Source organism: Ictidomys tridecemlineatus, chromosome X, assembly GCF_052094955.1.
Source record: "Ictidomys tridecemlineatus isolate mIctTri1 chromosome X, mIctTri1.hap1, whole genome shotgun sequence".
NCBI classification, from domain to species: domain Eukaryota; kingdom Metazoa; phylum Chordata; class Mammalia; order Rodentia; family Sciuridae; genus Ictidomys; species Ictidomys tridecemlineatus.
Window position 1 is genome coordinate 16591404 of NC_135493.1, and position 13685 is coordinate 16605088.

The following is a 13685-nucleotide window of genomic DNA, read 5'->3' on the forward strand; positions in this document are numbered from 1 at the left end:
TTCCTCAGTTGTACAAACAAAAACAATAATGTTCAGAGGCTTTGTTTCTATAGCATTCAAATCCAGAGCTTGGCTCTTGGTATTTAATTCACTGAACTATTCAAACTAAAGGGGGAAATCTACACAATGAAAACAGCAACAGGCATTAATGAGTAGTATCATCAAGTGAATAAGGCTTGAGATACAGTACATTACTTTTTCTACAAACATGTTACACATCACACCAAAAGCCTTCATGTAATGTTTTCCTAGTTAGGACTCCAATGGTTGAGTTGACAGCATCTCTGTTTCTTTTCTGAATCCACCCCTCTGGTAGGCCATCTGACTAAACAGTAGAGTGGAAAGCCATCTAGGTATGACAGATTTTGCTGGAGAAAATAGTGGGAGATCTGGGTGAAATAAGGATCACACCAGAAAATGAGGCATATAAAACTCTAAGACGCAGTATGGTACATCCAGGCCTTAAAAAATAAATGTCTTCCTCAGCCACAGTCTGTGAGTTAAAAGAAGCCAACTAGCTACCAAAGAAAGTGTGGACTGTCTTTCTTTTCTATACAGAAAAAAACATTTATCAGGAGATTACTAAAGTAGTAATGGCATTTCAATTTTTGGTGCCACTAGATAGTCAAGGACTACCAAGTTACTTTTAGAAGCCTACCACCCTTCCTATAGGGCCCACTCAGCCCAGTCACCAGATCACTCCAACTTTCACCAACATATACACTCAATTTGAAGCTCCATCAACTCAGAATCTCAACAACTCCTTGTAAGGGCATATCTGTGGAACATCAAAGGCAGAAGTGTAGCAGGACATGGTGGCACCAGCTATAATCCCAGCTACCCGAGAGGCTGAGGCAGGAGGAATGCAAGTTTGAGGCAGCCTCAGCAACTCTGCATGGCCCTGTATTAGAATACAAAGTAAAAAGGGTTGGGGTTGTAGCTCAGTGGTAGAGTGCTTCTGGGTTCAATTCTCAGTATCCTCCCAAACAAATTTATGCAAACAAATGCCTAATGATATTCACCCAGAAATAGCCTGAGAAATAATAAAAATAATGCTAGTACTAATAATTTTCATCCATTGAATGTTTGCTATATTATCAAACACAGTTATATTAAATGCAGATATAAATAATAGCATTCTGACTCTGAAAAGTGATGGTTTTGGGACATGTGGTAATAAAAAATACCTATGAGAAGTTATCAAAACAAAACTCCTATCACAATTTATAGAAAAAGTGAAGTGGTTAATTACTTAAGTCTTTGGAATAGGTCTAGACCTACTTTGCAATCGATTTTGTTTCTTAACCTCTCCAGGCCCCAGATAAAACCTCTTCCTTATCTATTAAATGGTGATAATAATAGTACCTATGACAACATAAGCTGACAGGGAAGATAAGCTAAATAATAATTTATGTTCATTGGCACACTGCCCTGTACATAAGCATTACTCAATAAATGTCAGCTGCTATTATTAGAAACCAATTATATGATCATTCATGATTACAAGGAAGCAGATATAAGTTATCTCATAGATGAAATACAGGGTATGCTATAAAAGCTAGATAACACCTTTGACTGCAAGATAGGACTTAGAGGGATCCAAAACTAGGGCTATAAAATGGTCCCACCTCTTTGGCAATGGGAATTGAGTCCAGCATCTTAGGAATGCTAGACAAACTCTCTCCCACTGAGCTATAGCCATGTCCTCCTCTCTCACCTCTTATATGTGGCTACTCATTACTCTATCTGTATTTCCATTCAGCTTCACAATTAAATATTCCTTACATAGGAGCAATTATAGTGATAAAAATACAAAGACACACTCTTGGAAATCCCACTAGGAAGTTGACTAACACCAGCAGTAAGAATCCTGGGAGCCTTCCTGTCCAGTGGACCTCCCCTGTCATTTTAATGCTACTGATGACTTCCTATGATAAGACAAAGAGGCTCTGCTAGGAATATCAAAAAAGGCTTCAGTAAGAACAACGATACAAACTCCTCTTTGTTTCCTAGGTTTAACATTATGCCAAGGTGGAGAATTTATTCTTTATCCTACTTTTCCCGAAAAAGGGTTGTTCTGGAGAAATTTTAGGCAAGGTAGCTAAGTAAATCTAAAAAGGGACATGATATATATTTGTAATAATACCAAAGCTTTAAAAATGTACTACTACCAATGACCATGTTTTATGAACAGAATTCTTAACTATAGCAGTTAGATTAGTTCACATATATACTCTTGTCATATTTAACCCAGAGGCAGGGGCGGGGGGGGGGGGGGGGGGCGACTTCTAACCCAACCAGTTGGATCAGCAACTGGATCCAAAAGTCTAAACAACAAACCAGCTCTCAATACAAATAAGAATAGGATGCTTTCACATTCTGCCCTAGGGCAAAGGGTTATCAAGCTATCAACTCTGAACTGTATGATAACCTTTAGTGCTTAAATGAGTCCTTTATGGCATTATTCATTTTAAATAGAACTTTGAAAGGATCCTCCCTCAGAAACAAATTTTAGGGCATGAATATCAGAAAATACCTTCTGAAAGAATACAGACCAACACTGCTATCTAACAGAAATACAGTGCAAGTCATGTATGTAATTTTATATTTTCAAGCAATCACATTAAAACAGTAAAAGGTGGGCATGATGGAGCATGTCTATAGTCCCAGCTACTTGAGACACTGAGGCAAGAGGTTTGCTTGAGCTCAGGAGACCATGGCCAGTCTGGGCAACAGAGGGAGACCCTGGAACAACAACAACAACAAAAAAAAAACGTAAAAGAAACAAGCAATATTAATAACATAATTTATTGCCAAGCGTGGTGGCATATGCCCATAATCCTAGTGGCTCCGGCAGCTGAGGCAGGAGGATCTTGGGTTCAAAGCCAGCCTCAGCAACTTAGTGAAGCCCTAAGCAACTTAGTGAGACCCTGTCTCTAAGTAAAATATAAAAAGGGGCTGGGGATGGGGCTCAGTGGTTAAGCACCCCTGGGTACAATCCTCGGTACTAAAACAAACAAAGAAAAGACATAGTTTATTTAGCTTCATATATTCAAAATATGAAATTTTCCATTATTCCATACAGCATCTACTTACAGACTAGCAACTTTTCAAGTGCTCAATAACCACACATAGCTCATAGATACTCTGCTGAAGAGTGTAGATAAAGTCAATCTATACATATGAAAAACTGCCACATTGGAAGAGCCATGCCAACCTCTTCTGCCATTTCAGCCCCTCACTGTCTCTGATGGAAGTTGTGAGGAAGAAGCTGGGAGGATGTGCTTTTAACAAATCAAGTAGGAAACCCAAACCCATTTATCAATAGTAGAAACAAAAATACACACGATACTTGTGGTTTTTTTTTTTTTTTTTTTTTTTTTTTTTTTTGCTTTTTGCAGGTGCTGGGGACCAAATCCAGGACCTCTGAGTATGCTAGGCCAGTTCTCTACCACTGAGTACACCCACTACCAGTAAGCTGTACCCCCAACCCATAAACACAATAGTTCTATGGCTAAGTGACCACCAAGGGTTAAAAAGGCTTTCCTAAGGAGGAAGTTCTGGGAAGTTAATCATCATTTCCAACCTTGTACTCAGGAGATAATGTGTTCTAAGCTCCCAACACACGTACCAAGGATCTGCCTGGATCTCTCATTTACACTCTATTGGTCCAAGGGAACTGGCCATGTTTACAAAGTTTCAGGTTCCTTTCTTCACATCCTCTACGCCAAACAGAGGGTCCTTCAATCTAGCCTTTCCCCAGAAAGCAATTTCTCCATGAGACATGAAGCAGCTGCCTGATTTGGTCACTCTGTTGAAACTGAGAACCCTGTGTTCCAAGCAGTTCAAATTAGCTTCCTGACGCAAAGGCAAACTGAAAAGGAAAACATTTGCCCTCTCTTTTTCTGCTCCCCACTGCCTGCTACCACTCCCATCCCGATGCCAAGGCCAAACACTTTCAAGTAACCATCTTATTAATGCAAAGCTAGGCAACATCAACTACATCTTCTGGGTTTCCCTCTCCTTTCAATTTCCCCTCTCATTAGCCCACTTCAAGGAATGCCGTATAATAATAATCAAACAAGCACAGAGACAGATAACAACCTTGCCCCATTTTTCTTCAAATCTGCTGAATAGCTCTTCATCTCAAAATAAATAATGCACACTCTAGCCTGTAGGCTTCCAAGTCCTTTTGCTGTCTAGCCTGAACTAGTTACAATCTTGACCAGATGAACTGAATTCTCGAAGAGGCCTGTGCATCCTCCCTCCATCCTTCCTCTCTAATTCTTTGGTTAAGAGTCCACTAGTCTTGGGGCTGGGGATGTGGCTCAAGCGGTAGCGCGCTTGCCTGGCACGCGTGCGGCCCGGGTTCGATCCTCAGCACCACATACAAAGATGTTGTGTCCGCCGAAAACTAAAATAAATAAATAAATATAAAAAAATTCTCTCTAAAAAAAAAAGTGTCCACTAGTCTTGACACACCCATACCCTCACCTACCTTCTCCAGTCACCTTTTCCCAACAACTGTTCTCAAGACCCCTGATGACTAGAGCCATATCTTTTACTATTCTGGTCCCTTTAGGCCACATGTTTCTTGGTGTCACTTTAGGTCCTTATAACAAAGTCTGGTGCACAGAGGATGATCAATAATCATATGGTAAATAAATAGCTAGACTGCTGTAGCAGCAAACCACTTTCAGACTATACCTTGGAAGTCAGACCAAGGTATTCAAACTATCCATGGAAAAAAAATTTTAATCATACCACTGCGATATTTATATAAGCCAGACCCATATTTACCTGCAAGGGGGGAGGGAGGCATTGTAGAAGATGCAAGAGGTATTTTCTGGGTTGATGGAAACAATCTCTATCTTGGCATGGGGAGGTGGTTGCATGAATGTATAAATATAAAAATGCATCAAGTCATTAGGATTCCTGTATTTTACTGTATACAAAATATACTTTGATAAGCAAAAGAGAGAAAAAGGAGGTGTATACACTCATTTTATAAAAATATAATTCTATCATATCATAAACTGAACCCATATGAAAATGTTAACTGTAATAAACATTAAACATATTAAACTGTTAACAGTGGTCACCTTCTGGTGAATAGTTGTAGCAATGAGAGGGGAAGGGGGGTAAGTAGCTTTCACTCATACATATTGCCTCAAATTTTTTCTCCACTTATTGAGTATCTACTAAAATCAAGGCACTCCCATAGGTATCAGAGGTACAAATATAGCAATGTTCCAATATATGCCCTTAAAAAGATTGCATTTTTAGGCCAATATGAATTCTAACATTCACCATCTAATGCATATGCTAGGGACTGGGGATGTAGCTCGGTGGTAGAATGCTTGCATGGCATTCATGAGGACATGGGTTTGAACCTCAGCATCACACACATAAAATAACATGCTAAATGTGTATGTGTATGTGTTCAGATACACACACACAGAGATGTGGATATATAGTTAAGGTATGTGGAAAGTGTTAAGGGATAACAGAAGGAATTGTTATACTGTTTGGAGTAGGGGTGGGGAAGAGGAGCCAGGTAAGTTTTGATAATTGTGGAATGAAGAGTTGAGATGTCAGGCTAACTAGTATGTCCCAGACAGAGAGAACAAGGTATGAAATAGCAAAAGGTACAGTAAGTTTGGAAAAGGGGGCTTAATTTCTCCTTGTGATTGGATCCTGATGCCCATTAGAAGAGAACAATGTGGAAAGAAATTGTTGGAAAGGTAACACAGGGCCAGATCGCAAAGGGCCTTGGAAGTCAGGCCAAGGTATTTGGACTTTATTCTGAAATGTAATGAGGAGGCACTGGAAGATTTTTTTTTCATAGAGGAATGATGATTTTATTGCACTTCATTGTGTTTTATTAAGTTTATCAGGCAGTGGTACATGCCTGTAACCCTAGTCACTTGAGAGGCTGAGGCAGGAGGACTGCCAAGGTTGAAGCCAACCTCAGCAACTTCACAAAACCCTGTCTCAAAATAAATAAAAATAAACATAAAAATGGGTAGGGATGTGGCTCAGTGGTAGAGCACTCCTGGGTTCAATGCCCAGTAGAAGAAGGAGGAGGAGGAGAAGGAGGAGGAGGAGAGAAGAAGAAAGGAGGACAAGAATGAAGGAGGAGAAGAGAAGGAGAAGGAGAAGGAGAAGAGCAATCTTTTGGCAATGAAGGGGGAAATTTGTTGAAAAGCAAGACTATCAATTGAGTGACTGATGTGACAATGGTCCAGGGAAGAAATGATGAAGGTTAAAACTTGGAGCAAATAAGAGTGAATGGATACAAGAGAGGTTGAAGATACAGAATAGAGAGGCATCCATAATTTTGTCAATGTCCCCTAGTTATCTTAGAGTTTGGACCCTAGTCTGAAAATTGTACTTACTCTCTTGCCCAGAGATCTAGTCTCCTACATTAACCCTTCCCTTTTTTGATTTTTTTTAAATTTTTTATGGACCTTTATTTTATTCATTTATTTATATGCAGTGCTTAAAATTAAACCCAGTGTCTTAAAACATGCTAGTAAGTACTCTACCCCTAAGCCCCAACCCAAGCCCCAACCGTTCCCTTTTCTTATCTCAAAATAACTACTACCAAATGTCTCCAATGGCCAGTGAGGAAGGTGAAAAAGAAAGCAAAATCACAAGTGAAACAACCCATCATGAAAATCATTGCACTGCCTTCCAGCATTTTGTATTAAAATCACCTTGCATTTTCTAAGATGTCACCCAAAGCACTTCCTCGGCTTCCTAGACAATGAAGAGCACCCTTCAAAGTCGTCCCTTTTCCAAATAAGGGCCATGGAATATATTCATGGGTATATGTAAAAGGTATGTCTTAGTTAAAATTCCAATAAATGTCTATAACACATGCCATTTTAAAAGCTTAAGTTAACTTCCTTAATCTGTAAGCCAAAATTCTGCCTTTTTATGATACATGCAGACACCAGGAAGCCAAGCTAGCTACAGAATGTGAAAAAAAGCAACCTTCAAGAAAAATTTCCCCCTTTTCAAATGTTTCAGGTTTTCAAATTGCTGGATTAGGATATATCTTTGAAACAGTATCTCTTTCTATTTATATATATTTTTAAAATTCTGTACACTATTTTTATACATGTGTTTCAAATATTTCTAGAAAAAATGACTCTCCATTTTATGTTAAAAATAATTTCCCTCAGGCTGGGGCTGTAGCTCAGTGGTAGAGTGTTTGCCTCATACATGCTAGGCACTGGGTTGATCCTCAGCACCACATAAAAATAAATACATAAAAGATACTGTATCTATTTACAACTAAAAAAATTTAAAAATCCCTTAATAAAATAGAAATAATTTTAAGAAACTAGCTTCAAATATAAAAGTATTTTGATTACTTATGCTAATATAAATCCCAGGCTGGTGGCTTACATTCTTTCAACAAGCATTCCTCTCCTCATCACTGAATAAAAGGAACTTGTAATTCATAACAAAACATACAAGACAGCAGAACCTCAGCCAAGATGATTAAGGATTATTACGCACACACACACGTTTTTTAAAGCCACATTCTGTATTAGTCTTATAAGGATGTATTGGTAATTTCAAAGTATTAAATAGGGTTTCATCCTAGCTGTGAACACTAAAGATGCATTGTATAAATAAATGTTAACAATTGTGATACTGTTTATAAAACTTGTTTACAGAGTAACACTTAAAACAGATGTGGCACACTATGCTTACATTCCATATGCTTCTTTATATGATCCCCAAATCAAGCTTAATTCCATCCATGCAAAGCTAACTGCAAATAAAAGGTATGACTAATTTTAAAAGAACACACAGCTATTTGCCAAGAGGTATGCAATAAAAAGTTACTAAGTCTTTGGCGAAATACTATATTTACATACTCAACAGTATACATCAGGAAAAATTCCAGTCACAGTAACTTTTCACAAGATTTATGATCAGAACTTGTAAGTAGATATACTGGGAATAGTGGCATGCCTGTTAGGGAAAAGTCTTCCAACCAAATGCACAACTCATGCCTGTTACAATACCAATAGAAATGGCTCCTCTAGTAGAAAATAAAATTCATTTTACAGTATTTAGAGTTGGATATAACCAAAACCTGAGAAAAACAGTTACAATGGTTCTCTAACCTTAGAGAAATTTAAAAAACACACAGAGATTATTCTTCAAAGAATAATCTACTAATAAAACCCTAACATCACTTTGCTCAAAGGACCTCAGACTCCTAATGAAGAATGAACCTTTTTAAGTAGGAACTAAGATACCTGCTGATAATCAAAGAAAGGCCTGTTTCATAAACAGTGAGATGACGGAAAACAGATCTATGACTCCTAACTGTTAGCAAGTAAAAGACTAGAGTAAATCTTAAGGAAAAAAAATCACCAGATGTTCTAAAATATCTAACCTTCCAAGCAGACTAGATCCTAAAAGCAAAAGAACAGAATGACGGGGTAGGGGGTGGTTAGGAGTGAATGACCAAAAAGAGGCTCAGAAGAGGAAAATATTACCAAAATATGACCTATGTTTTTTGAATTTGTAGTACAAAAAACAAAATGAAAAGAACATCATGAGACCATTAACCTTTTTCTAGAACATGTAGTTATCACCTAAGAGTAAAGTTGAAGCCCTTAAAAACTGTGGAAAAGCAAAAAGACTAAGATAATAATCAATGATCAATAACAAAACACATAAACAAAGTAGCTTACCATATTTGACCTAATGAGGAAAAAAATCAAATGTTTTTTGCTTTTGAAAAAATAAATATAGTATATAATGTAACAGGATAAAAGAGCCAACAGATAAAATTTCTACTGAACTAAAATCCATCTTTTTTCCCTTCTGTTCCATCTGGAGCTTCTTTAAAACCACAGTTAAGATATATAATCACTAAAAAAATTTAAGTATTGAAAACTATGTGGCAGCTGGAGTTAAAAGAGTAGGATAAAACTTTCTTTTTCCTTTCCAAAGAAAATGATTCTATAAACATTGCCATGCAAGTTTTATAGATAATATATATGTGTGCATGTGTGTATATTTATATGTGTGTGTACATCTCTCTCTCTCTCTATATATATATATATATATTCATTTGCTAAGTAAGTCTTAGCATTTTTTTAAATGTAAGTAAGTTGTTCCTTTAAAGGAAAAACACAGGCACACTACTTTGTAGTTTATCCTTTTTACTTTTCTACATTGAGGAGCATGCCTTCAAACTTTCACACTACAAATGATGTGTTCTCATCTGTATTAGTAGTCAAAAAGGTGTGGCCATTTAAACCCAGGATGTACAAACATGTGCTTTAGTAGGTGTAAAAAAAAAATTGTCAGAAAACTGACATTTTTCAAAAAGCTAATGGCATTTTGAAAGATATATACTTTGTAAAAAGATATATTAAAAAACTGAAAACAAAGCAATGAAACCAGAACAGTGTCAAGAGGGACCTATTCATGAAATTGTTAACGGAAGCTACAGGTTACCAAATTAGCTTCCCTTTGGTTTTCTTATGTCCGAAGGGAACTCTTTGACCAACTATTCAGTCTGGTAGATTCCAGTCATTAAAACACCTCACTCTGCTGAAACGGATTACAACACATGCAGACCACACCTCTGCAGCACTATGGAGATAATTCCGAGGGGGAAAAAGTCTAGTGAAAGACGTCAAGGATTATGGTAATAACTTTAAATTGACAATATATTCAAGCATGTCTCTTACACAGGTTGATTTACCAGTTTGCATTCTATTTTATCTGGCAACTTCAGGCGAAGTTCTTTATCTTCTCACCATGAGAGCATAAATAAACTATCCCACATAGGCTAAGTCCTCCCTACTTTCCTCCGGTGGATCAGAACCCTGAGAATCTACTCATCGAATTGGGTGGGTATAACTGCTCACATTTTAGTCTTCCCTTCCTTTCTTGCTTGTCCCTGGACAAATCCCTACGCGGCTGGCAGAAACCTAATTTCTGATGCAAATAGGTAGGCCAGGTCCCTAAAAAGTTCTGCCCCTTGCGGGTTGTGCATGGGCATCTCTCCCACGTCGTTGCTTCGCTGGAATCTCAGATGAAACACTAACAGTAGCTAAGGTAACAGAATGGGGCTGAACCTGATCTAGTCCCCAGCAGAAACTGAGTCTCTGGGCCTGGGGGTTGGGAGCTGGCTGGGCGGACAGATTTCCGATTGGGCGGGGGTAGGTTTGAGGCTGCAGAGTGCAAAAGCAGTGTGTGGCCTTTGAAGGCCAGCGGCTGGCGCTGCCAAGATTTGGCAGGAAGGGGAGGGGAGCGAGAGGAAGAGGAGGAGAAGGAGAAGCAGCGAAAAGTCTGAGGAGGGGCGGGGGGGAGACTGGGCAGGCCGGCGGAGGGGAGGAAGAAGGAACCTGAGGAGGTGCTGGGGCTCCAGGAAAGCCCGCGCGCCCAGCCCGCAGCACCTCCCGGTGGAGTTTCAGGCTCCGCCCGCCCGCCCGGGCCGGGGCCGCGCGCGGAGCTCTCCGAAGGGGCGGGCCCGCCTTACAGCCTCCCTCCCGGGCTTGGCCCTCCTTCCTCCTTCTTCTCCTCCCTCCCCTCCTCCTTTCCATCTCCGCAGCGCCCTCAGACTCTCTCTCTCTGCCTCATACAAAAGCAAAATGTCCGCCATCTTCCGAGGCGGCTGCCGTCGTCGCGCCAAGACCTCTGCCCTCCCGCTGTTTCTCGGGGGGGAGAGCGCGGGGAGACTCCCCTATCTCGGATCCCGGGCGCCTTGGCTCCTCGGAAGTGGCTGACTGCACCGTTCCGCCCGCCCTCTGCGTCCCCCACCCACGCCCGCACGCCCGCCTGGGGACGCAGGACCGTGGCGGGAGGGGGCCGAGGCGCCAGCAGCCCCAGCCGACTTGCTGCTGCTTCTCACCCACCACTCCCAGGATGGCCCGCTTACCTTGATGCAGTACGGGGGCTCATCGTAGGTGACCAGCATGTACCTGTCTCCGCGGCTGGCCGGGTCCCGGGCGCGCAGCTGCGGAACGAGGGATGACGGAGGAGATCGCATAGAAAAGGACGGGAATGACACGAGCATTACAGAAGCACCTAAATCCACCTCCCAATCCCTCAGGAACGAGACCCATCACTCCCCTCCCCTCCCATTACCTTCAGAAATAACTCCACAGCGCCTTTGGCAATGTCCAAATAGGAGGTGCCCAGGTCAGTGCGCTGGTTCATGGAGGCGGACGTGTCTATGAGGAACAGCAGGATGGGCATCTTGCCCCGCACCCCTGTCTCTACTTCCCACTCTCCTGGCCCTCTTGCCCTCACTGCCACGTATGGCCACCCGAACCCTGAACTCTCGCAGAGCCAGGGGGCAGGGAGAAAGAGGAAGAGGGGGAGACGGGACGGGACAGATGGGACAGCTCCTGGAGTCCTCTTTTAGCAGCCCCACCTCCTTAACCTGCACGGGAACTTGAAAGTGTGAGCGTGTGTAGCCCTTGGGGACCTCCCCCCTCCCCTCTCCTCCTGCCACCACAACTGCCGCCGCTGCCGCTGCCAGGACTACTGCCTAAGCATCCGTCTGCACTGACTAGAGTGCTCGCCCCAGACTGAGAGCTCTCTCTGTTCACCGACACACAACTTCTGTCTGCTCACCTACCATCAGTACCACGTGACCACAATCCACGCCATTGGCTGCCAATTATCCTGGATTTGCATATTCATCAGATGACAGCTCACGGGGAGGGACTTGGGCGAACCCAGGGTGTTGAAATTAGAACCAAGGCAGGGGGTAAAGGGAAATGTAAAGGACCCTTGGTAGGCTCAGATTCTCTGTTAAAGGACTTGGAAGCCTTTAGGATGATTCGTGCGGGTGGCTTCGATAGATTTTCTCTTGCTCCTCAAAGATGGTAATTCGAAAGGAATAGTGAATTGGGCAACAGTTGTACAGAAGTACAGAAGCAGATGCTTGGACGGGCCGCACAGAAAATGCTTTACTAACTGCAATCCATCAATCCTGCCAGTGCCTAAGACCAAAACATTTCAGAAGCGGCAAAGTTTCCTGGTCAGAATTACTCGCATTCCTTTGGATTCAGCACTGGCTTGATCGGTATTTGTGCATTATTTGCCGACCTTGTAGTCCATATATATGTAGTTAGAAACTAAATCTTTAACAGATACGGAAACTGGCGTTTTGTATACATAGACTTCTTCAGTTTTATTCAGCTCTTTGAAGCATTGGCAAGCCTGTGATAATTCCACCACTGTGTGTCTGCACAGCCTTTATACATGGGAGATTTGCCAACCTAAATTCAGCTTCAATTCACAATTGAGCACCCATGAAGTGCCAGGCACCCATGGTAGACTTATTTAATCTTTGAAATAATTATGGCAGGTGACATCATACTCAATTTTCAGAATAGGAAATTGCAGCTCCTGAGATTAGGGTAACAATGGGGATGCAGTCAGGTCTGTCTCTGTGGAAGGGCTCAGTGAGTAAGTGGTCAACTAGACGTGGTGGTGACCATGTGACACAATTTTTAAATACAGAGTATTTCTAGCAACATGCTATGCACACATGATGTAGAATCCTGAGCCTCAATGAGTTTGCACTTTTGGTGAGTAGAGATGATCTCTCTCACACACACATGTATAATCTTTTAAATGTTCTATGTAGACATCCTATGTATTTATTCTATGTGTTATATATATTCTATATACATATTCAATAGGATTTTCAGGAAAATAAGATTTCAAAAGAAGTCATGTGGCAGTGTATGAATCAGGGACAAACAGTGATGCAAATAAAAAGTGCAATGGAAGCAATGGTCCAGTGTTCTAGAAGTTCAGAAAGTTTCAAGGTCAAGGCACAAAGAGGGAACGGAGGAACTCTAGGTTGGAAGGAATGGTATGAACGAAAATTCAGTCAGAGACTGTACTATGCATGGTGTATTTCAGGCCAGTGTGGTGGAATGTTAGGAAACTGATGGAGAAATAAAGATGAAAAAGATACAATATTTGTATCCTGCTGATACAAATATTATGGAGGACAATAGCTTTATGGGCTAGGGTACTAAAAGTATAGGAATGATGGGGGCCTGTGTATTAGTTTTGTATTTCTTTGTAACAAGTTAGCACAAATTCAGCAGCTTAAAATGGCACATGCATCTATTACCTATCTCATGGTTTCAAGAAGTCAGGGGTCTGGGTTTACCTAGCTGATTCTCTACTCAGTCTCACAAGGCTATAGTGAAGGCCTGGTCAGGCTACTTTCTTCTGGAACTCAACTGGAAAAAGAATCATTTTCTGAGCTCATGCAGACTCTTGGCAGAACTCATTTCCTTGAGGCTGTATGTATGCAGGCTAGATGCCTCCCTCAGGCCCACCTGCTATTGCAGTTCCCAGCCATGAGGGCATGGCCTCTTCTTCAGGGACGTCAGGGAAATATCCCACTCTGATCTGCTAATGTGGAACCTCATATAATATAATCATTACCTTTGCCATGTTCTATTCACTAGAAGAAAGCCACAGGTCCTGCAGGAGATTACATTGGATGTAATAATACCAGTAGATGTAGATCATGGGAACCATCTAAGAATTCAGCCTATCATTAGGTAGGGAGAAGATCATTACCTGGAAACACCTAGCTCAGTTTTTGTTAAAGTCAATTCTGAGTAATAATATGACATGTTCAGCCTGCCAAAATACATGCATTG

The 13685-nt window shown here is 41.2% G+C and overlaps 1 protein-coding gene across 11 annotated transcripts in view; it reads right to left on the reverse strand.

Annotated features, from left to right (window-relative positions):
• The window catches only part of Ints6l (integrator complex subunit 6 like), a 64497-nt gene extending 52870 nt beyond the window's left edge, over window positions 1–11627 (reverse strand). For all 11 annotated transcript variants that reach the window (XR_005734010.2, XR_005734011.2, XM_040286010.2 and 8 more), the window contains exons 1-2: window positions 11134–11627; window positions 10925–11002 (exon numbers count right to left, since the gene is read on the reverse strand). Coding sequence is in view for 9 of the 11 variants with exons in the window: in XM_040286010.2 (XP_040141944.2) it covers window positions 10925–11002; window positions 11134–11244 (189 nt within the window). In the remaining 2 variants the exon portion in view is untranslated. The remainder of the gene's footprint in view (window positions 1–10924; window positions 11003–11133) is intronic.
• Window positions 11628–13685: the final 2058 nt, after the last annotated feature.